The 23,847-nt window shown below is 40.4% G+C and overlaps 1 protein-coding gene across 1 annotated transcript in view; it reads right to left on the bottom strand.

Annotated features, from left to right (window-relative positions):
- The window catches only part of MYBPC1 (myosin binding protein C1), a 121,543-nt gene that overhangs the window by 64,309 nt on the left and 33,387 nt on the right, over positions 1–23,847 (bottom strand). The window contains exons 4-9 of the mRNA XM_075859389.1: positions 17,360–17,398; positions 11,879–11,914; positions 10,300–10,386; positions 4,135–4,283; positions 1,387–1,504; positions 458–509 (exon numbers count right to left, since the gene is read on the bottom strand). Coding sequence (XP_075715504.1) covers positions 458–509; positions 1,387–1,504; positions 4,135–4,283; positions 10,300–10,386; positions 11,879–11,914; positions 17,360–17,398 — 481 coding nt within the window. The remainder of the gene's footprint in view (positions 1–457; positions 510–1,386; positions 1,505–4,134; positions 4,284–10,299; positions 10,387–11,878; positions 11,915–17,359; positions 17,399–23,847) is intronic.

Consider the following 23,847-nt stretch of genomic DNA (forward strand, 5'->3'; position numbering starts at 1 on the left):
CTTGACATGGCATTTAGAATTTTTAAGAGGAACTGTCACTAGGTCATATAAGTTGAACTGGTAAAATTACCTGAATAACGCTGTCTCCCTGATTCCAGCGCTGTTTTTTTTTCCTGGACTCCCCCGTTCCAGAGATATGGCCCACTGTTGTGTTGGCATTCTATATGCTAATTTTCTGTAGTTAGCCAATGGGGTGGAGCTAGCTTCCCTGCTTCTGATGCTGACCAATTAACATGAGGGAGCTTGAGGGTAGTTCACGCCCTGTTGGCTAACTACAGCAAATTAGCATAGAGTGAGCCAACACAACAGTGGACGATATCTCTGGAACAGGGGGTACAGGAAAAAAAAAGAAAAACAGCGCTGGAATCAGGGAGCCAGAACTATTCAAGCCGGATAACCAGTTCAACTTATATGACCTAGTGACAGATCCCCGTTAAGGAGTTATGCAATAATTTACCTTCTTTTGAAAGCGGATCTGATGTCAAAAGCTTGAGAAGCCTCAGGAGCAGCTAAACAGGAAAATAAATAACATTTTATCAGGGAGTATTGCTGTTGAGTGCACCCATTCACTTGGTACTCAAGCATTCAAGCTGCCATAAGATTAATACTGCAGATCCTAATATACTGTACATGCCCAGATTGATTGCTCAGCACTCAGAACTCAGCAGTGGCTTTTGGGCCATTTGGAAAAAAGAGGCATTCACACCAAGCTAAATGGCAGAAGTTTCATTTTGGGTGGAAAACAAAGTATTTTAATATATAATATGACGTCCTAATAGGTTTCCATGAACCAAACTTATGCCAAAAGAGCGTCCTTTAGGTATGCATTTAACAGGTAAACCCCAAAATACTTTTAATTGCTGTATAATTTTTTTTTATTGGAGCACTATTGAGCATATCTTGCCAATGACTACTATTTTTTTTTTACTATAAATGCTATGTGTTACAAATCTTTAAAAATAGTCACATATTAAAAACTAATATTATAAAAAAAATTTAGTCAGGCTAGGTTCACATCACAATTTGGCCATCGTTATTTACGTTTTCTTCTGTAATGGAAGTCAAAAGCAGATGGATATACGCTTGCACATTTGGATCGGTTTGAAGAAAAAAGAAAAAAAAGCAAATAAAATGCCTCTCTCTTTATAAAAGGCCAAAACATACATCAAATTAATGGCAACGGCATGCAACTGTATCCCAACTGTATACTTATTTCATAGATGCATTTGACCGATCCATCAAGATAAGTATAGAGTTTACAGCTGTAACCCTATTGTTTGCAATATAGGTTGTTGTTGTTTTTTCAGGATATATACGTCTGACAGATGGCAAAAACCTGATGTGAACCTAGCCTTAGACACACAGCATAGTTGTACTTGTACTTACCTATAACTTCAAGATCAAATGAACAGCTGTCAAATTTATCTTTATAAGTCACTTCACATCTGTAGTTCCCAGCATAGTTCTCTTTTGCTTTTATGATTTGCATTTCAAATGTAAATGTCTGGAAAGAAGAAGTTTATTATTTCATGATATGAGATATGGTAAAGCATATGTGAATGCAAATCATTTTTCTATTCAATGACTTTTCTTTTTATCTAAAAGATGTGGAAATACACCGACAAGTGCAATATTATAGTTGTACTACTACTACACCTGTACTACTACAGGTGTACTACTATAATTCCTTTGTAGTGACCTGCGATATTTAAGAAAAAGTTTACTACAAATAAAATTGAAAATAGACTGTAGATAATATCCATCTGTCAGTTTTCTCAACTCTTCTACCTTGTATAACTGTTTAATGTGCTGTGCTATGTCTTTTACAGAACATCACTTATTTCATTAGTCAATTTCCAATCTCATGAAACTTATTTATTTATTATAATTATTTATTGTTCAGAATGTGTTTCGGTATTTTTTTTATATTTGTTTTAAGATATTTGGGACTCAGATGTAAATAAATCTGTACTTTTAGGGGGTGGGAGGAATGGTCTGACCCACTGGAGAGCTGGGAAAAATATTGTCTGGTACAGAAGAGAGCTAAGGAAGTAGTAGTTGCTGTATCTTTGAACTACGGAACTAGCGGTCTGGCCCAAGGAGAGTAGGGGAAGATATGGTCTGGCATATAGGATTGCTGGGGGCAAAGTAGTCTGGTTTTAGTATGTAACAGGCAGGGTGAACTAAGTCCTTGAGAAATGCTATTTTCTAAACGCAGCAGATTTAAAAATAAATAAATAAAATACGTACAATTAAATTGACTATAGATTGGCTAGCAGAATCATCTTATAAACCCCAGCAGTTACACTAAATCTAATCCAGCGCCTGCTTTATTACACATGCAAGTTTATTGTTATAGAAAGCATGCTAACATATTAGTCTCTTAATACTTGAAATATATTGCATTAATAGCAACCCATCCCTCCTCTTTTAAACAGGCCGTTATAATTCCATTACTAAAAAAAACATCTCTTGACCCATCCTGCGCTGCCAACTACTGACCAGTCTCTAATCTGCCCTTCATCTCTAAACTCCTGGAACGCTTGGTCTACTCTCGCCTTATCCGCTATGTCGCTGCTAACTCAATTCTTGACCCCTTACAATCTGGTTTCCGCACTCTACACTCCACAGAAACTGCCCTTACTAAAGTCTCAAATGATCTCTTGGTGGCTAAATCTAACAGCCAATACTCTCTACTGATTCTTCTACAGTAGATCTCTCTGCAGCCTTTGACACTGTCGACCACAAACTCCTACTTAACATGCGCCACTCTATTGGCCTTAAAGACACGGCTCTCTCTTGGTTTTCTTCTTATCTCTCTGACTACTCGTTCAGTGTGTCATTTGCTGGTTCTACTTCTTCTCCTCTTCCCCTTGCTATCGGGGTTCCTCAGGGATCAGTCCTAGGTCCGATTCTGTTTTCTCTCTACACAGTCCCTATTGGGCAAACCATCAGCAGATTTAGCTTCCAGTACCATCTATACGCTGATGACACCCATCTATATACCTCTTCCCATTACATCACCCCTGCCCTAATACAAAACACCAGTGATTGTCTATCTGCTGTCTCTAACATCATGTCCTCTCTCTGAAACAGAATCTTTCTAAAACTGAGCTCCTTGTTTTCCCACCATCTACTAACCTACCTAAACCTGATGTCTCCATCTCAGTGTGTGGCACTACCATAACTACTAGGCAGCGCGCCCGCTGTCTTGGGGTTATTTTTGACACAGATCTTTCCTTTACTTCACACATTCAATCACTTTCACGCTCCTGTCACTTTCACCTTAAAAACATCTCCAGAATCCGCCCTTTTCTTAGTGTGGAAACAGCCAAATCTCTCATTGTCGTCTTGACTACTGTAACTCATTATTAGTTGGTCTTTCCCTCACTAAACTCTCCCCTCTCCAATCTATCCTTAATTCAGCAGCCAGGCTCATCTTTCTGACCAACTTATTACTCTCACCCAGAAAGCTCTCCACAGTGCTGCACCTCCTTACATCTCCTCCCTCATCTCTGTTTACCACCCTACTCACACTCTACGTTCTGCCAACGACCTCAGATTAACATCCGCCATAATCCGAACCTCCCACTCCCGTCTACAAGATTTTTCTCGTGCTGCACCAGTTCCTTGGAATGCGCTACCGCAGACAATCAGATTAATTCCAAACTTCCACAGTTTTAAACGTGCCCTGAAGACACATCTTTTTAGACAGGCCTATAACATTCCCTAATCTAACTCCTTTCCTTGGCCCCCCCTTTACGTTAGTAATGAGGCCCCTTCATTCAGCCGTATCCCCCACACTCCTTGCACCCTAATACACTTCATGTCTGTCATACACTGACACTGGCTGGTGTCCGGCTCATGCAGCTTTATGTCACTACCCCATATGTATAAAAGATGGCTGGACTATTGTACTTAAGCATTTTTTTACACTTTGTTTCTCACTTATTTCCCCATAGATTGTAAGCACTTGCCAGCAGGGTCCTCACTACTCTTGTTTGAATTGTAAATTAGTTTTGTCAATATGTAAGGTCTGATTTTGTCTGTACAATGTACCCCCTGAACTGTAAAGTGCTGCGGAGTATGTTGGCGCTATATAAATAAAAATTATTATAATTATTATTCTTATACCTTGTTAATCCGATCAAAGGTGTCCTTCAGCTGAAGATGCTTTCCAGCTTTACTTGCCAAGTCCATCCATTTTCCTTTCAACCATTTTACAACTGGTTTACGGAGAAGATCCTTTGCCTCCACTTTTGCAACAAACTTTATATCGCCACCTGTATTAAAATGTGCAATGTATTGTAATTATATGTATGCCATTTTTTCTACATACATTTATTTTTTATGTTGTGTACTGTATATGTATGTAATTGATAGATTCTTTGATTTAACAACACTCAGCCTTACAAACATTCCTTCAAAATACATCTACTTTCTGTCACAATAAGTTGAATCTCAAGAATTGTGAGTCACATGCTCATTGTACTCTCACCTCTCCGATTTAACTAGTTTTCTATAGTGTCCATTCAATACTTTTATACACTATATGGCCAAAAGTACTGTATGCGGACACATGACTATCCCACATACTCTATATGAGCTTGTTGGACATCCTTTTCCAAAACCATAGGTCAGGGGTAGGCAATGTTTTTTGTATAGCGTGCCAATAAAAAAAAAATCAATAATGAAGTATTTAGTGTGCCATGCAAACATGAACACCTACGACTCCATGAACGGTTACTGAATACCAGCTGGGGAAAGGGAGGGTGCACTTAGGAGAGACCATGGCTACTGAATACCTGTTGGGGTGCTGCACGCAGAACAGAGAGAGCTACTACTGAACACTAGCTTGAAGGGGTGCACATAAGAGAGACCGCGGCTACTGAACACCAGATTTTAGGGGTGCACATAGGAGAGACTGTGACTACTAAACACCAGCTTGAGCGGAGTGCACATAGGAGAGACCATGGCTATTGAACACCAGATTTTAGGGGAGCTCATAGCAGAGACCACGGCTACTGAACACAAGCTTGGGGGGTGCACATAGGAAAGACGGCGGCTACTGGACATCAGCTTGCTGGGAGTACACATAGGAGAGAGAGCTGCCTACTTTTGCTAGCTTTTTAACTCCGTCCTTGGGGTGCTGATCACCAGGAGAGAGCAGGGCTTCATTATGCGCTTGGCGACGCTGAATACCAGGAGAAAGAGAGGGCTGCACTGTGTTCTTGCCAAGTGTTCAGCAGCGACAAACACAATGTAGCAGTGCTCTCTCATGTTTATCAGCGCCGACAAGCGCATAATGAAGCTCCACTCTCTCTCTGTGTTCAGCGCCGGACATTGGGAAAGGGAAGTGGGCCAGCAAACCATGACCCGCGTGCCGGCTGTGGCACCGGTGCCACAGTTTGTTGACCCCTGCCATAGGTGTTCATATGGATTTAGGCCCCGTTCTATAGATATAAAAGCAGACTCTTCTGAGAAGACTTTTCATAAGATTTTGTAGTGTGTCTGTGGGAATTTGTGCCCATTCAGACAACAGAGCATTTGTGAGGTCAGCACTGATTTTCGGTGAGTAGATCTAACTTACAATCAGCGTTCCAATTCATCCCTATGGTGTTCGATGGGATAGTTCTTTCACACCAAACTCGTCACACTATATCTTTATAGACGTGTATCTTTATAGACCTCACTTTGTGCAGAGGGGCACAGTCATGCTAGAACGCCAAAGGGCCTTGCCCAAACTGTTGCTACAAAGTTGGAATCATACAATGGTCTAAAATTACTGTATGCTGTAGCATTAACATTACCCTTCACTGGAAATAATGCTCCAATCCCAAACCTTAAAAAACAGTCCCAGACCATTGTCCCTTCTCCACCAAATTTTTAAGTGGGCACTATTCATTACAGTAGGTAGAATTCCCCTGTCATCCGCCAAACTTAGACATGTAGATAGTGAAATGTAATGTCATTTGTCACTCCAGTGAACATGTTTCCACTGCTGTAGTTCAGTGGCAGCGTGCCTTATATAGCTTTTGCTGATGCTTGGCATTGCGCATCATGATCTTAGGCTTGTGTGCAGCTGGTCGACCATAGAAAACCATTTAATTAGGCTCCCGATGCACAGTTCGTGTGCTGATGTCACTTCCAGAGGCAGTTTGTAATTCTGCAGGGAATGATGCAATAGAGGATAGGTGATTTTTACATGCCATAAGTTTCAGCACTTTGTGGTCTCACTATGTGAGTTTGCGCGCTCCAATGCTTAGTGGTTTAGCTGTTAGTACTCATAGAAGCTTCAACTTTAAAATAAAAGCACTTACAGTTGACCAGGGCAGATCTAGCAGATCAGAAATTTCACAAACTGATTTGTGACAAAGGTGACATCACATGGCAGTGACAGGTTTAATGTCACTGAGCTCTTCAGTTTGCCACATAATACTAGCAAGGTTTGTCTATGGAGATTACATGGCTGTGTGCTTGAGTTTTTGCAATGGGTGTGGTTAAAAACAGCTGAACTCAATAATTAGGAGGTGTGTCCATATACTTTTGGCCATATAGTATAAATTTGCAATAGCTGTATTTGTAGTTGTATTTTATTACTATAATAGTTGAGGTTTTAGATTAATAATATCTCATTCATATACTGTTTGGACTACTGTAACAGCCTTTCTAGCCTCGAACAGACTTGCACCCTCACCCTCGAATTGGTACACATTTCTTCTGCCCAACAAATCCATCAGTCCTCTTGCTCCTCTGCTGTCTTTCCTCGCTGCCAGTCCCTTCACTGGTTACTGATCAATCAGTCAATACAATGTTAAATTCTTGCAACTTGACCCCTCCATGCATCTCTGCCCTAAGATCCAAACACCAACCTCCACGCTGCATATGACCTTGTCTGCTCCTCTCACATCCAAGATTTCTCCCATACATCTTTTCTCCTATGGAAGTCGCTACCCCAACATATCAGAAACTTCCCCATATTCCAGCTTTTAAACACAACTTGAAAACCTGCCTTTTTAAACATTCATATATCCTACCGTAACCTTGACTTCAACACCACTGTATAAATGATTGTGTAAATATGGCTTCTACTGTCCCCTTCTGCATTGTAAATTCAGTGCTGTACATTCTATATTGGAATTTTAAGGCTGCGTAATAGCACACAGCGTATCCGCCCTGGTCGCCGCAGGGAATTCTGGGCGAAAAACCGTACCAAATTGTTGTGCAGTTTTTCTACCAGAGTTTCCGCTGCGCAAAACTGCACGTAAAAAAAAAGTTTCATACTCACCCGTAGTCATGGCGATGCGTCCCTCTGCCGTCCTGCAGCGCGACCTCCTGGGATGACATATTATGCAATGTGACCGCTGCAGCCTCTGATTGGCTGCAGCTGTCACATAGGATGAAACGTCATCCCAGGAGGCCGGCCTGGATGAAAAAGCGCAAAATTCTAAGTAAGTATAAGATTTTTCTTTTCTGAATTACGTTTTTTTGCGATGAAATCTCAGATTTTCCGCCGCAAAAAATGCTACATCTGCTATTTGTTGCAGGTTTTACCTCCCCATTAAATTCAATGGCAAAAACCAGCAACAAAAAAGCAGCGATTACGCAAATACAATTGACATGCTTCAGATTTAAAAAAACGCACCGCAGGTCAATTTCTGATCGTTTTATCCGCTTATCATTTACACAGTCTAATCAACTCTGCTGCTACTGTATTATGCTGCGGATTTTCCACAACGGACACCGTTGCGGAAAATCCACAGTATTTAGGCCTCATGCACACGACCGTATTTTTGTCCACCCGTAAATACTGGCGTAAATACGGGTCCTTGGTCACACGTATTCGACCCGTATTGCACCATTATTTACGGACCCGTGCCCGTAAATACGGGTCCGGTGTCACCCGTATTCCACCCGTATTTACGGGCACGTTTTTGGCTGCAAAATTACACTGCAGTAATCGGCAGCCCTTCTCGCTATCAGTGCAGGATAGAGAGAAGGGACAGCCCTTTCCGTAATAAAAGTAAAAGAAATTCATACTTACCCGGCCGTTGTCTTGGTGACGCGTCCCTCTCTTGACATCCAGCCCGACCTCCCTGGATGACGCAGCAGTCCATGTGACTGCTGCAGCCAGTGATTGGCCTGTGATTGGCTGCAGTGGTCACATGGGCTGTAACGTCATCCCAGGAGGCCGGACTGGAGGAAGAAGCAGGGAGTTCTGGGTAAGTATGTGTAAAGGATCTGCCAGACACAGCTTCAGTGTCGATGCCCGTGGTTACTCAGTCTGCACCTGCTCCTAAGTCTGATAGAGTGACTCCTTCTTCCACCACTCAGGCTGGGAGACTGAGGAGTGGGAGAGCCTATCACAGCCTGGGCAGACGTTCTGCTAACCCCTTGTTTGTGGTCGGGGATCTGGTGTGACTGTCTTCTAAAAATTTGCGCCTTAAAGTCCCGTCCAAAAAATTTGCTCCCCGGTATATAGGGCCGTACAAGGTCATTGAAGTCCTTAACCCTGTCTCCTTCCTACTGGAGTTACCCCCGTATTTTCGAATACACGACGTGTTTCATGCCTCCCTCATGAAACGCTGCTCCCCGTCCTTGGCTCCCTCGAGGAAACCTCCTGTCCCTGTTCTCACCCCTGAAGGAGTAGAATTCGAGGTGGCCAAGATTGTGGACAGCAGGATGGTCCAAGGCTCCCTCCAGTACCTGGTCCATTGGAGAGGATACGGGCCTGAGGAGAGGACTTGGGTACCCTCCCGGGATGTACACGCTGGGGTATTGCTCAGGAGGTTCCATCTTCGGTTCCCTAATAAGCCAGATCCACCTAGAAAGGGTCCAGTGGCCCCTCATAAAAGGGGGGGTACTGTAAAGGATCTGCCAGACACAGCTTCTGTGTCGACACCCGTGGTTACTCAGTCTTCACCTGCTCCTAAGTCTGATAGAGTGACTCCTTCTTCCACCACTCAGGCTGGGAGGCTGAGGAGTGGGAGAGCCTATCACAGCCTGGCCAGACGGAGCTAGCTCCCGCCCTCTGTCTATTTATACCTTCATTTTCTGCTTCTCCTTTGCCTGTGATTCTGCTTGTTTCCTGGCTCTGCTGCTGCTGCTTGTACTATTTGTCCTCTGCTTCATATTGACCCTGGCTTTACTGACTACTCTCTTGCTCTGCGTTTGGTACCTCATACACTCCTGGTTTGACTCGGCTCGTTCACTACTCTTGTAGCTCACGGTGTTGCCGTGGGCATCTGCCCCTTTTCCCTTAGCTTCTTTGTACCCTTGTCTGTCTGTCTGTCGTGCACATAGTGAGAGTAGGACGGGCCGTTGCAAGTAGGCAGGGACTGAGTGGCGGGTAGATTAGGGCTCATTTGTCTGTCTCCCTACCCCGTCATTACAGTATGAACGTCTTTTTTTTTTTTTACAGCTTTATCTATATTGTGATCGGTAGTCACTGTCCAGGGTGCTGAAACAGTTACTGCCGATCGTTTAACTCTTTCATCACCCTGGAAAGTGACTATTTACTGACGTCGCCTAGCAACGCTCCCGTAATTACGGGTGCACATACGTAGTCACCCGTAATTACGGGAGCCCCATAGACTTCTATGGGCTGCCTGTGCCGTAATTACGGCCTGAAATAGGACATGTTCTATCTTTTTCAACGGCACGGGTAAGCATACGGGGAGGTACCCGTGGCCAATAGAAGTCTATGGGCCCGTAATTACGGGCCGCAATTACGGGAGTTTGGGCCTTAGGCTACACGTGAACCCGGCCTTAAGGAAACCCTACCTGAGGAAGTCTATTGATATGTGTTCATCTATGCGCGAGTGCGTTCTATACTCTATATGCCACCTCTACTGGATAAGTGACATGGCTTGCTGCTGTTACCTTCTGGTGTACCCCTGACCAGGTTCCAAGGAACACCAAGGTTTCAGGGTACCCTGGTTGAGAAACGCTGGCATAGCTATTTATTATTGCATTTAATAGGAGCTGTATAAATTATACGTAGTGCTCCCCTAGTTGTGCTGCAGTCAGCCAGAGTTCAATTATTTAACTCTATGGCTGCATGAAAGGAAGCAGAGCTCTTTATCAGAAAAACGCACATCTGACCCCAATAAAGATACGTTCTGAAATTTATTAGCACAAAGTTTTGGACCTAAAAATTAAATGGTGTGAAGAAATGGACATGTACTTAAAGTATAACATTTTAAAAATGGCTGTCCATTTGAAGAAATAGACCTTGTGAAATAATTTTATTATACTGTATATAAAACCAATTTAGAAATGAATGAGTTTACTACTTACCCACACCTACTGTTCCACCAGAAGGCTTCTCAATAAATAAAGTTGATCGCTGAGAATTATCCCTCTTGTCTGCATCATCTGGTTGTCCTTTTCCAAGAAAACAAAATATTAAAAATTTACAAAATGATATGTTGTTAATAGTTGAATTGGGCCCATTGATTTAATGACCATTTTCCATTCTTATCACTGTCACTTATAATCGAAAATACTGATGAGAAAAAGAGGATTCATGAAAAAAAAAATGGTTAAGGTATAATTTTTCTATGTAGAATTCTGGAAAGAAATATCTGCAAAGCAATGAAAAGTGTACTGTTCTCTATAAGACTCACAGGCATTGTTATTTTTATTAGTCTCCAGTTGATGGCGCTTCCTCGTTGCACATAAATGAAGAGCGTTAGAATGTAGACATGTAGGTTAGATTGTAGAACTTCAATATGGTTTGAATTCATTATATTACTAATGAATACCAGTCTCTAATAAGGATACGGCATAGAATCGAAAAAGAAAATTATCATGTGCCCGATCACATCCTCCTGTAGCCTGCCATCTAAATCTAATGTAGGTGTACATGTACAAAGTCTTCTAACTAGGAAAAGTCAAGAACAATTTTCACTACCAGAGTCCTTTTTGTGATGCAATTTTTGGATCTCCCCAACATTTTATTTCACTTTACAAAGTCCGATTTTCTTCTTTAGAAATTGGTAACTAGCGCACCAGGCAGTTGTTTTTGCTATTATTTATTCAAATTGAAGGTTGTATACTAACATATGTCGATGTGTTAAAACTAGAGCTCTAAGGCTCCATGCACATGACCATGCCTGTAATTACGACCCGTAATTACGGACACGGACGGCTGCGGACAGCCGTCTGTATTATAGAGTATAGGAGCACGGTCAGTAAAATTAAAAAAATAGGACATGCCCTATTTTTTTTGGCAAGTTTCTACGGCATGGACACTTTCCCGTAAATATATGGGAAGGTGTCCGTCGGCCATAGAAACAAATGGGCCTGTAATTACGGACTATAATTACGGTCCGTAATTACGGGCGATTTTACAGTCGTGTGCATGGGGTCTTAGGATTTGTCGGCTTTGGACAGTGGCTTTATGTAAAAGGTGCCACCGACAATAGGCTGACCAGAGGGTATCCCTCTGGTGATCCCCAATGATTAGTTCTAGCTTTAAGGGCAGCCTGGCAGCAAGTGTTCAAATTTTCTGCAGTGCCAACACAGGGGAAATTAGGCATTACACAGTTCCAATTGAAATCAAGGTGTATAATGCATAGATGTAACAGATCCTTCAGAACAAGAGACACTCTTTGTATGCTGCCCTGTACAGTGGGACTGCCCTGTATTAGTTCTCTAATATTGTATATTTAAAAATTTATTTTATAAACCAGACAACCACTTTAAGATCAGACTTTCTACAGTCACCCATGTAAAAACATACAAAATAGTTTATGTATTGTTAGCCAGCTTCTATTTTTATAATAGTAATGTGACCTAGATTTCAGCTATGTTTTGAATGAATGGTTTACGGAGTACGAGTTCCATATGTTGTGAAGATACCATGGTGACTTACCAGAGTCTTTCCTTTCCGTAGATCGAGAATGTTCATCTGAAAGAAACATTAGTTAGTAGTGATAAAAATGAGTTAAAGTATGAATATGAAGTCATGGAAATTGTTGAAACTGGATTGTAAATTGTAAAAGCATTTGTAGCTATGTCCATCAAAGTTTTGTATGACAACCTGAATATGACTAATAATCTTTTTTTTTTTTTTTATTATTATTATTATTATTATTAGCAAAATCATGTATTATATTAATTTATATAATTGTAGTGTTTAATAATAATAATAATAATAATAATAATAATGTTAAGAAATAATTGAATCCAACAATAAATAATGTTATCTTGTAGTAGGAGTCAAGGCAAAACAAGATATCCTATAAATAATAAAAATAACATTAGTCAACCCTATAAACGCCTAATAAATTAAAAAGTTAAAAAAATATTAGTTAGAGACACATTATATCTATAAATAATTGGAATGTAAATTCATTTTTGTAGTTTATTCTTTAATGAACCCAATAACAATAGGGGACCACATGTAATAGATTTATTTAAGATTCTTTAAATCAATCATGGACTGCTCATAATTTTTAAATATAAATATTAAGATATCGGAGAAATCATGTATTTAGGTAAAGCATTATTTCCAAAGGCAATTGGAAAGTTAATTAATGCATATTCTGGCTTTTATCAGGAATTCACTAACAAGTAGATTGGGTGGTCAATCACTGGGACTCAATTTCCTGCTGTTCTAATGTGAGTTTTACGTAACTCAGTCTTAATCCTTTCTCCGGTGCACTTGGGTGTTAATCCCTTGGATCTAAACTTCCTTAAGCATCACATGTATTTCCATAGACATGTTTGTCTCTTAAAGGGTTTTTGCAAGCTTATGAAAACCACAGAAAAGTACCTATATGTGTTTGAATGATCACGATGATGCCACTATTAGGGTTGTCATGATACCAGAATTTGGAATTCGATACCGATACTTTGTGCAGTATTGCGATTTTCGATACCAAAACGATACTTTGCCAACAGTAATAATAAAAAAAAGTTCTTCCATTTGCTGATGTGAGGCAAGTGGTGTGACGAATGTTGAATGTCCCTCACATTAATAGTAATTAACTCCATCATGTTTCTCAGTCATAATGGGTTAATGTGTAAGTTACATGATGGGGTTAATTACTATTAATGTGAGGCACATGGAGGTTAAATTCATCCCACCTCGTGCCTCACATTAATAAGTGAAAGAAAGCAGTTTTTATTTGATTTTTTTACAGCGTACACATCATAAAAGACGCAAAAAAATTATTGTTCAGGTTAATACGGCCACGCCAATACCGAATTTGTATATTTTATGTATTGAGACTTATTTTAATGTTTATTGGAAAAAAAGTGTATGTGTATTTTTTTTAACATTACTATATGTTTAAACTTTTTGATTTTTAAACTTTAATGTACTGGCATATATCTATATGCCAGTACATTAGCCTGTGTACGGATAGTACATAGGCAGTTGTTAGGACAACCTATGCTCTAACAACAGGAAATATGGTAAGACAGCCCTGGGGGTCCTTGAATGGACCATTGGCTGTCTGCCCATATATGGAATGTCCCTCAATTGCATCACAGGAATTCCCTGTGACGCGATCCAAGGGGTATCCCCACTTGGGATGAGAGGTTTCTCTCATCTCCGCCATTAGAGCGGGGCTGCGACTGTGTAATGGAGAATGGAGTACAGCAGCAAAGAGCTGGGACCTGACAGGTGGCACGGGAGAATATATGCAGAGCATATCCAGCGGCCTGCTCTGCATCTAATTCACTGCCCAGGAGCTGTACAGGTCAGCAGCACACTGCTCCTTTACAGTGTTTGCACTGCTGACCTGTATAGCTGCTGCTACAGGAAGGAGACAAGTGTCAATGCATAAAGCCAAAGGGGTGAGTGGAGTGTGAAATTACTGTGTGTCTCAATGTATGTATGTATATGTGTAGTATGTATGTATGTATGTATGTATGTACATGTATACAGTATGTAGTATGTATGCAGTGTGTGTATATGTAGTATGTGTGCAGTTTGTATGTATGTGTATATGTAGTATGTTTGCAGTGTGTATATGTAGTATGTGTGCAGTGTGTGTGTATGTATGTGAATATGTAGTATGTGGGCAATGTGTGTGTATATGTAACCTGTGTATGTGTAGTATGTGTGCAGTGTGTATGTAGTATGTATAGTGTGTGTATATGTAGTATGTGTGCAGTGTGTATGTATGTGTATATGTGTAGTGTGTGTGTATGTGTAGTATGTGTGCAGTGTGTATGTGTAGTGTGTGTATGTGTAGTATGTGTGCAGTGTGTGTGTATATGTAATATGTGCATGTGTAGTATGAGTGCAGTGTGTATGTGTGCAGTGTGTATATGTAGTATGTGTGCAGTGTGTATATATGTAGTGTGTGTATGTGTAGTATGTGTGCAGTGTGTATGTGTAGTATGTGTGCAGTGTGTATATGTAGTATGTGTGCAGTGCGTGTATATGTGGTATGTATGTGTGCAGTGTGTGTGTATATGTAGTATGTATGTGTGCAGTGTGTATATATGTAGTATGTGTAGTATGTATGCAGTGTGTATATATGTAGTGTGTATGTGTAGTATGTGTGCAGTGCATATATGTAGTATGTGTAGTGTGTGTATGTGTAGAATGTCTGCACTGTGTACATGTAGTATGTGTGCAGTGTGTATATATGTAGTGTGTGCAGTATATAATGTATGTATGTATGTATATATATATATATATGTGTAGTATGTGTGCAGTGTGTGTGTGCAGTATGTATATGTAGTATGTAGCTCTATCTCCTGTGATCCATGTCGCACTCTCATTATGAATTATCTTGTCTTCAAGTTGTAGTGCCGCAGTCTAGTTGAACCGAACCAGAACATTACAAAAAGTAAAAATGCAGAATGAGTTGACCTGACTCTATTATTATGATTTTTAACTATTAGCACTTTCTAATTCACAATTAACATTGCTAACCTGGTTATATTGATGTTTTAAGTTCGAGAAACATGTTATTCTCAATTTCGTAAACTGTCTGTAAAAATTTCTGTCTGTCCATGATTTTGGACCAACTTGTCAAAAAAATAAATAAATTGGTTGTTGGCGACCCTATTTCAGAAGCGCCCAGGTCCGGCGACTCAGCAGCTTCCTTTCCGCCTGGGCTCTGCTATCTACTAGGCCAGTGGTTCCCTACCGGGGTGCCGCGGGAACCCTCCAGGGGTGCCGCGACACTCCTGTAAACCAAGGCTGTGCATTCTCTCCTCAGCCTCCTCACAGAGCGAAATGAATGTGAGAAGGAGGAGATTTTTTGCAGCCTATATAGATGGCACAACCCCTTCCTGTACATATCGCCACTGTAGTTCCCTGAAGGAGTGGAATCCCCCTGAGGCTGAGGATTCCGCTCCTGGATGGAGCGCTTGATATCTCTGTCCATATATGGACAGTGACATCAGGGTCAACTCCTGAAGCGGAAGGAAGGGGGGTGCTACCTACAAGGGGGCTGTGTGGCACTACCTACAAGGGGACTGTGTGGCACCACCTACAAGGGGGCTCTGTGGCACTACCTACAAGGGGGCTGTGTGGCACTACCTACAAGGGGGCTGTGTGGCACTACCTACAAGAGGGCTGTATGGCACTACCTACAAGGGGGCTGTGTGCCACTACCTACAAGGGGATGTGTGCCACTACCTACAGGGGGCTGTGTGGCACTACACACAGGGGGCTGTGTGCCACTGCTAACAGGGGGCTGTGTGCCACTACCTACAGGGGGCTGTGTGGAACTACCTACAAGGGTGCTGTGTGGCACTACCTACAAGGTGCTGTGTGGCACTACCTACAAGGTGCTGTGTGGCACTGTCTACAAGGGAGAGGTAGGGGCTGTATGGCACTACCTACAAGGGGGCTGTGTGGCACTACCTACATGGGGGCTGTGGGACACAACCTACAAGGGGCTGTGTGGCACTGTCTATAAGGGGGTGGTGGGGGCTGTATGGCACTACCTACAAGGGGTCTGTGTGGCAAGGTCTACAAGGAGGAGGTGGGGGATTATGGCACTGTCTACAGAGAGGCTGTATGGCACAATCTACAGGGGGCACTATCTACAAGGGGGGCTGTTTGTGGCAGCCAGGGGAGAGGAAATTATACTGTGTGGAGGCCACTAAGTGGACATTATACTGTGTAGGGGCACTATAGGAGGCAATATAGTGTGTGGCACTTAGGGAGCATAATATTGTGTGGGCACAATTAGAGGACAAAATACTGTGTCCTTGAAGGGGGTTATAATATATTATATTATTAAATATTATTATACTGTATGGGGGCACTAAAGGGGCATTATACTTTGTGGGGGCACTATATAGGGCATTATACTGTGGGGGCATTATACTTTTTTATAGGGCATTTTTTTTATGATGGGAATGGGGCAACGAAAGATAATTTCACACGGGGCGCCATCTATCCTAAGGCCGGCCCTGTATGTACTCCTAAATAGTGGGACTCAGGTTCACAAACATTGCACATGACAAACTGAAGGACATTCGACTACTTGTATAAAAACTTGTGCAGACAAGAAATGGAGGCGTTGCCTGTAGCAGCTAATTCGATTTTAGTTTTTTTCTATTTAGAAGTTCTGCTAATAAAAGTATTAATTAAATTGGTTGATATGGACAACACCTCCAGTTCTCGTCTGCACCAGTTTTCATACATAAGGCCCATGCAACAATCAGACAGAAAACTATACAGTATTGAATGGTACACCTGCCAACAGTATAGTTTTTTGCCAGACAGTCCTTTGATCTGGTCTACAAAAGGGGAGGTGTTTATGAAAATATTAATCAAAATGGGTATTTTTGACAGTTTTGGGGAGAATGGGACTGGACTGGTTTTCTAAACATGCCCCTGTATGCTAAAGATGCAGTCAACATTGTCACCTCATGTAATAAGGCATGGCGGTAGTTTAGGGTCCAAAAATTACCTGTCAGGTCCCCTTTGGAGATAATTTAGGCCCCATGCACACAGCCGTAATTTTAATCTGCAATTACGGACCGTAATTGCAGATCAAAGCATGGACCCATTAATTTCTATAGCCCACGGACACCTTCCCGCATATTTACGGGAAGGTGTCCAACTGTAGAAATGACCCGGAAAAAATAGGACATGTCCTATTTTTTTGATTTTACGGACCGTGCTCCCAAACTTTATAATGGGAGCACGGCCCGCAAAGGAGGGTGACTGTCGAAGGCAGGCCATGCCCATAATCACCGGCCGTGATTACGGGCACCGTCCGTGTGCAGGGGGCCTTAGCAGGTGGAATCTGCTATGTCAGCTCTGTCAGAAGAATTTTGTTTTACTTGAAGTACTTTGAAACAGTAATTTTCATGATTTTACTGTAGACAGAAAGAGAAATAAAATAAATATTGTAGGTAAAGAAAATTCTACCTGGAGGAGGAGTACTAATTGAAGAAGACTCATCGTCATCTGCAAACATAAAATACAGTTAATTATCCATGCATAAATGTATGTTAAATATTGTGTATTTCCATTGTAGAGAAGCAATTTGTAAAATCCTGCAAAAAGAAACCAGAGTTATAGCGGAAGCCTAAAACACTCAAAATGCTGCAGATTATGGGAAAAAAGCTTTTAATTTTCAGTAGCTGAAATGAGAAACCAGCCATCAATGAAGAGGAAATTACGGCAAAAATGAAATGAAAATATGGAGAGCTTTCAAGAGCCTTGGAAATGTTAGGAATGTACATAGAAGCAAGGAAAAGAAAACACATTGAAACGATAGTCAACCACACATCTGACCTGAAGAGGATGTTGTATCACTGTCTTCTATGTCTGCAAGTAAATGTTTACCAAATACACAATGAATGGTTCTCCTATACATTAATCACATGCAAAATGATAAAAGTAGACTAAACACATCAATATTACAATATATGGGTGAATATTATTGAGGTATTCAGGGTGGTCATTGAAGGAGAGCCAAGGTCTTCTCTGGGATTTGTGATTGGTAATCGAGCATAAGATGTATTTAGACTGGGATCCATAGGTTTTTTTTGTATCTAAAGTGCATGTGATGGTCCATATACAGAAATAATAATAATAATAATAATAATAATAATAATAATAATAATAATGGGTGTTTTACCCATCCAGGGCATGGTTTGACCACATATTTCCGCTACAAAGGGAAGAATATATTGCCTTCAGTAAATGTGTTTTCTGTTTTAGAAATCTGTCATTCCCTCTTGGAAATACTTCCGTATACAATGGGAGGAATATATGTAACTCCGAAGTAACTAACAAAAAATAAATTTGTGCGAGATTTTGCTTCGATAATTTGAAAATGTGTTAACAGTTTTGTGTCAAGATGATAGATGAATTATTGTGATACCAATTTGCTGTGTGTGGTTTGAAAAATATATTTTAAAGGATTTATGACAGTAAGAATATTCATATTGAAATATGCCTGAACATTTGTTAAATAGGTTTTAGGAGTTTAGAAAAAAACATGGCTGCTTTCTTACAGAAACAGCTCCACTCTTGTCCATGAATGGAGTTGAACTGCAATACCAGACACAGCCCATTGACAGAAGTGGTGCTGTTTCTGGAAGCAGGCATGTTTTCTTAACTCATTCAGCCCCTTTAATTAATTTAGTTTAAGGTGAATTGTTCCGCTTCCACCATAGACAACAATGTGTAATAGGTAAAATTAATTAACTAAAATGTTTTCACTATATTTAACACACACACACATACACACATATATATATATGTATATATATATGTATATATATATATATATATATACATATATATGTAAATGACTAATAACATTTATATGTAATTTTTCATACAAAACCGATTTTTTTATTTTCCTGTGTTTGTAGTTCAATCTCTATACCTGTCAAAATAGCTAATTGCAATTCCTTTTGATGCATTATATTGCTAATTTATCGTAGTGCTCGTTACTATGCTAATATAATTGTAATAAAGACTGCACATCACCACATATCCGGGAAGTAGTACATATCTCAGAAAGGCAAAGACGCTGTGTGATAATCTTGAACTAAACCTCGCTGATCTTTATTGACAGGCCACATACTGGACAGTTATAACTGGCAGGATATCTTTTACGGCTTGAGGTCTCCATTCCCATCTCTTACAAATCTACACTGCAGTAAACCAAATATTTTAAGATATTCATTCTCTACTGATATTGCTAAAATTAATGTATTATACTGCAGCTTAGAAAATAGTATTTCTGACTATGAAGTATTTACATGTCTTCCTATATATAGAATCACTGTACAGGATGCAAAATAAAGAATAAGATTATGTTTACCCGCAAATGTAAAAATCTGAGGATATAAAACTAACATCATACTGAATATTCTTATTATTTTTAAACAAAGCAAGTTGTGTTTATACAGTAAATCTGTTTACTTACATGTGGTTTACCTTTTCTGGCATTAGAGAACGCTATGCAGCATTTTCAAAATAAAAGATATGATACACTTCTCCCCAAGTGCAGAGATGACTCCATCACTTTCGTAAAGCCCATGGACACATTTTAATAAAAATGTCTATCAGTGTGTTTGGTGAAACATTATAAATAGTTTTTATTAAAAATGATTCTTACTTTTTGAGATACAGCTGCTTTATATTCTTTATAAGACCTGACGGACATGACGGGTTTAGTCTCAGCGGGTCTGCAGGATACACCTGTAAGCTATCACATCTAAATGATAAAGAGACACGAAGGACCCGCTTTCACTGAACCAATCAGTCCTGCGGAGCTGATGGGAACAGGATTTAGCGAACGATACAGCTGGGCAGTATAGAGAATACAAAACAGCTGTATCTCAAAAAGTAAAAAATAAAAACTAATTATAAAGTTACACAAATCACACTGATTGACCTTTTTATTTAAAAAAAACAAAACTACAAAAAAACCCTCTTAAAGGTTTACATATCCTTTAATATATTCAATTCTTGCAAAATCCTGCAATAATATTAGGCACTGCTTAGAAATAATTATGTAATATTCAGAAATAGGATGAATAAATGATATAATCTAGAGAGCTTCATGTAGGACGTTCTTGAACAAGCCCGATCCTCAAGGTATATTATTTTTTAATGCAAACTTACTCCCATGTAAAAAACTGCTGGTGTTTGTAGAAACTCTTTCTAAAACAAGGAATTTAAATGAAATAACTTGATAAGACCTGAAGTACATAGCATTGATAAGATCATATAGAAGAGCAATTTAGAATGTCATATCCTGCAGGAAGCTGTATGACAAGAAGATACATTCATTTCTTTCAGGCATCTTCACATGTTCTTTTCCCCTCATTCCCTGGAATGAATCCAACATCATGACTGAAAAGTCAGCCAAAACTTACATGGGTGTATGTAAAACTTACCAGTGTTTTTACGTCCATGCCGCAAGTGCCCAAGATTTTTATGGTACTATTATTGGTACAATGCAATACAAACAGATTAACCTTGAACTGGGAGGCTGCATCAAGGGACACATTTTCTGACAAGTGTGTCACCAATAAACATACAAGTCCAAAGCAGCGACGGTAAGTGATATTTTGGAATGTTAGTGAAAGGCTGAACCAAAGGTCAATAATTTATGCCCCATAAAAAGGTGCCAACAAAACGAATCTATCAAGTTACCCATCTATTAGAAAATGTCACATCAATTCAGGCTCCTTATGACTTCTTGCTGCTGTAGTACCAACATAATAAATGAAGTCATATGAAGTAAATGCTTAGAAAGATATATAAGATATATATGTCAGTAGTGGAGAATCAGAATACAAGTATTATAATTAAAGATAACCAAAGAGTAGTTGTTTCATGCAAATATTGCTGACAAAAACTGTGCAGATTAAGATAATCTCTTAAAGGAACACTCCAGACAAAATGTAAATATTGCGTTATGCCTAGTGCAGGCCCGAGAGGCTGTACATGACACAGGGATTTAAAGAACAACAGAGATAGCGTCCCTGTGTCATGCGCCGCCCATTCAGGCCTTACACTAGGTGTAATACAGTGTAACAGTTTTGTTTGAGTATTCTTTTAATTCGAAATAAACTTATTGTATTTAAAAGTTTGGGTATGTTCTCTAGACAAAGCATCTTTTTCATTCAGAAGACATTAGCCAACATTTACTAATGCTGTCTAACAGTTAGACAGCCTAAATTTAGACTAGCTAATTTTTGGCGCACGTTTGCGTATTTAAGCCACACTCTTTCAAGAAAGCCGCACCCCTTTTTTAATAAGCCACTTCCCCTTATTGGAACACTTTGAAAAAGTATATACAGTATAGTCTGTTGTGATCCTCATCCTTTTTAGGTAGAAATTACAGACTATAGAACAGAGGTGGAGAACCCTTTTTCTGCCAGTGGCGATTTAGGTATTTATAACATCATTCACGGGCAATACAAAATTATCAACTTAAAAATGACCCTGATATATTTGGTCAAACATTTAATTAACTCACCCCTAACGTGATGTCTGGAACTGCTTCTCTTTGGTGATGCGTGTCATGTTAGCCGGTATTGATGATGTTGCAGCTGCGTCGGTCAGTCTGGAGCGCAGTCGTCTGCTGTATATTTGCAGTTACAGGTGTTCTTACACCTGCATACACGTTTTGTATAATTTTGTTGGAATTTGCTGTTCAAACTTTTGTGTTGTTTATGTGATTCATATATGTGGGGATAGTGACTGCCTCCATTGTTTCTTCTTGCACTCCTCCCATTCTGCCTTAGGTGATTTTAATTAGTTGAATGCTTGTTCCTACCATCCCCATATCTATATGTAGGCTTAGTCCCAGTTCTGGGTGTATGTGCAGAGTAGGTCCCCACCTATGGAGGACGCCTTGTCGTGGCAGGTGGGCAAACACTTTTTGATCAAGATGTGCACCAAGAACCTCCCTATTGTAAGGTTATAAGATTTAGCATGTAATGCATATTTATTTATATTTAGCGATTTAGGTTACATTAGTGTTCACAGTGTGCTGTCGCCATTTTTTGTCTGCTGTATATCCTGTGGATATATCATAAATGTCCTTGATGGGAAAACCCCTTTAAGTCACCTGACCTCACTTCATGCGTTTAGGACAGGTCCTATGTCTACACTATAGTTAAATTTCTACATTTAGGCCTCAGCTAAGTTGCTAAATTTTAGGCCAGGAGCAAAAGGAGGGCAGATGGAGCCAAGTACTGTCATTCACTACTAGTGAATGAGTATGCGGCGGTCTGAGTGAGGAGGTCAGTGCGTGCCGGCCCGGGACTGGACCAGTCCAGTCACCTGATCTAACTGGGCTGGTCCACTCCCGGGCCAGCACTCACCGGCCTCACTCAGACTTCCGCCATACTTGGCAGCACGGTCTGAATGACGTCGGGCCAGATCAAATGATCTCGCGGGCCTTATACGGCCCATGGGCCAGACATTCCCCACCCCTACTATAGAGATCAGTCTTATAAGGAGTCACCATAAGCCTAGTCTCCTAAACACTTTTAAGAGTGATATGATGTCATCAATCGTGATGCTTTTTAACAAACAGTCCACAGTGGCAGTATTTTACCAAGAGGGGGAATTCACAGACACACACATGGTTTATACACACATCACATGCAATACCGCGTTTTAATGATAACAGTCAGGAAAGTGATACTCCCCATGATTGATGCCATGGTTTGGGAAAGCGAGCCTTGGATCCATGATATATCAAGTTCTTATACTGTTAATGGTAAAGAGAGTTCACTCCCTACTGGAGCTTCTAATGTAAAAAGTTGAGGGTGAGAATAAAATATACTCCCGAAAGCATCTAAGCCTACCATCGATATGGCTACCATTGCTTCTTGGTTCAGTAGTGAAATCCATCCGTCTGTTATGTCATTTACTGAAATATGACCCCTTTAAAACTGTGAGCTGGCTTATGTATATCTATTTTTGTTATCTATTGTTTTTTAATGCATGAAATATTACTAGAAAAACATAATATATTTAGTAATGTATTCAATCGTTTCTATTATCTTCATAAATACTCTGCAAAAAGAATTAATATGCAGAGAAAACCATTGAAACTATGTTATACAGTTCTAAGACAACTGCTCAGTGATTTTGGGCAGCACAACTAAAAGAATAATTTATTAGACGTGGTGGTTTCCAACCAATAAGGAATGCAAGTTATCATTGCAACGCCAAAGAGCATTAATTGGCAGAGCCATGTTCAGGAGGCTGTACTAAGGCACACAGAATCCCTGCGGCTCCGTACTATAGAGTCGTAGACGTGTGCATGTGAACAGTGCGGTGTACAGCCCTGTATTATGCGTTGCTTCTAGGGGAGAATACCCCGTAACATTGTGCCTAATGGAAAATTGCCAAATTTTTTGCCAGATTCATATGGAATTCTGACTAAAGAAAACTGTATGTCTCCATATGAAATTGGAGGCATAAGGAGATACAGAAGGGTCCCATAGCAGTCTATTGGTGCCGTATTATGGTTCCTTACAACTTCAAGGTTTTATGCAGCTGTAATACATGTAATGTGCATGAGGCCTCGGGACATGTGGATACATATCTAGTTTTAACATAAGCTGAATCCATTTAGCCCTTATTCACACGACAGGGTTTCCCGGCCGGGTTATGGCCATTCATAAAACGTCCGTCACCCGGCCGCAGTAGGAACAATATACCCCTAATGGGGCTATTCACACAGCCGATTTTTTGATGGGCCGGGAAACCTGGCCGTCAAAACATGGGACATGCCCTATTTTCAACCGTTCACCCGGCCGCCCGGCTCCCATAGATGTCTATGGGGCCAGGTAATACACGGCCATCACTGGAATGTGTCCCGAGTGACGTCCGTGTCTACCGTCGCTCGCTCTCTCCTCACAGCGCAG

This window comes from Rhinoderma darwinii, chromosome 3 (assembly GCF_050947455.1).
Source record: "Rhinoderma darwinii isolate aRhiDar2 chromosome 3, aRhiDar2.hap1, whole genome shotgun sequence".
NCBI classification, from domain to species: domain Eukaryota; kingdom Metazoa; phylum Chordata; class Amphibia; order Anura; family Rhinodermatidae; genus Rhinoderma; species Rhinoderma darwinii.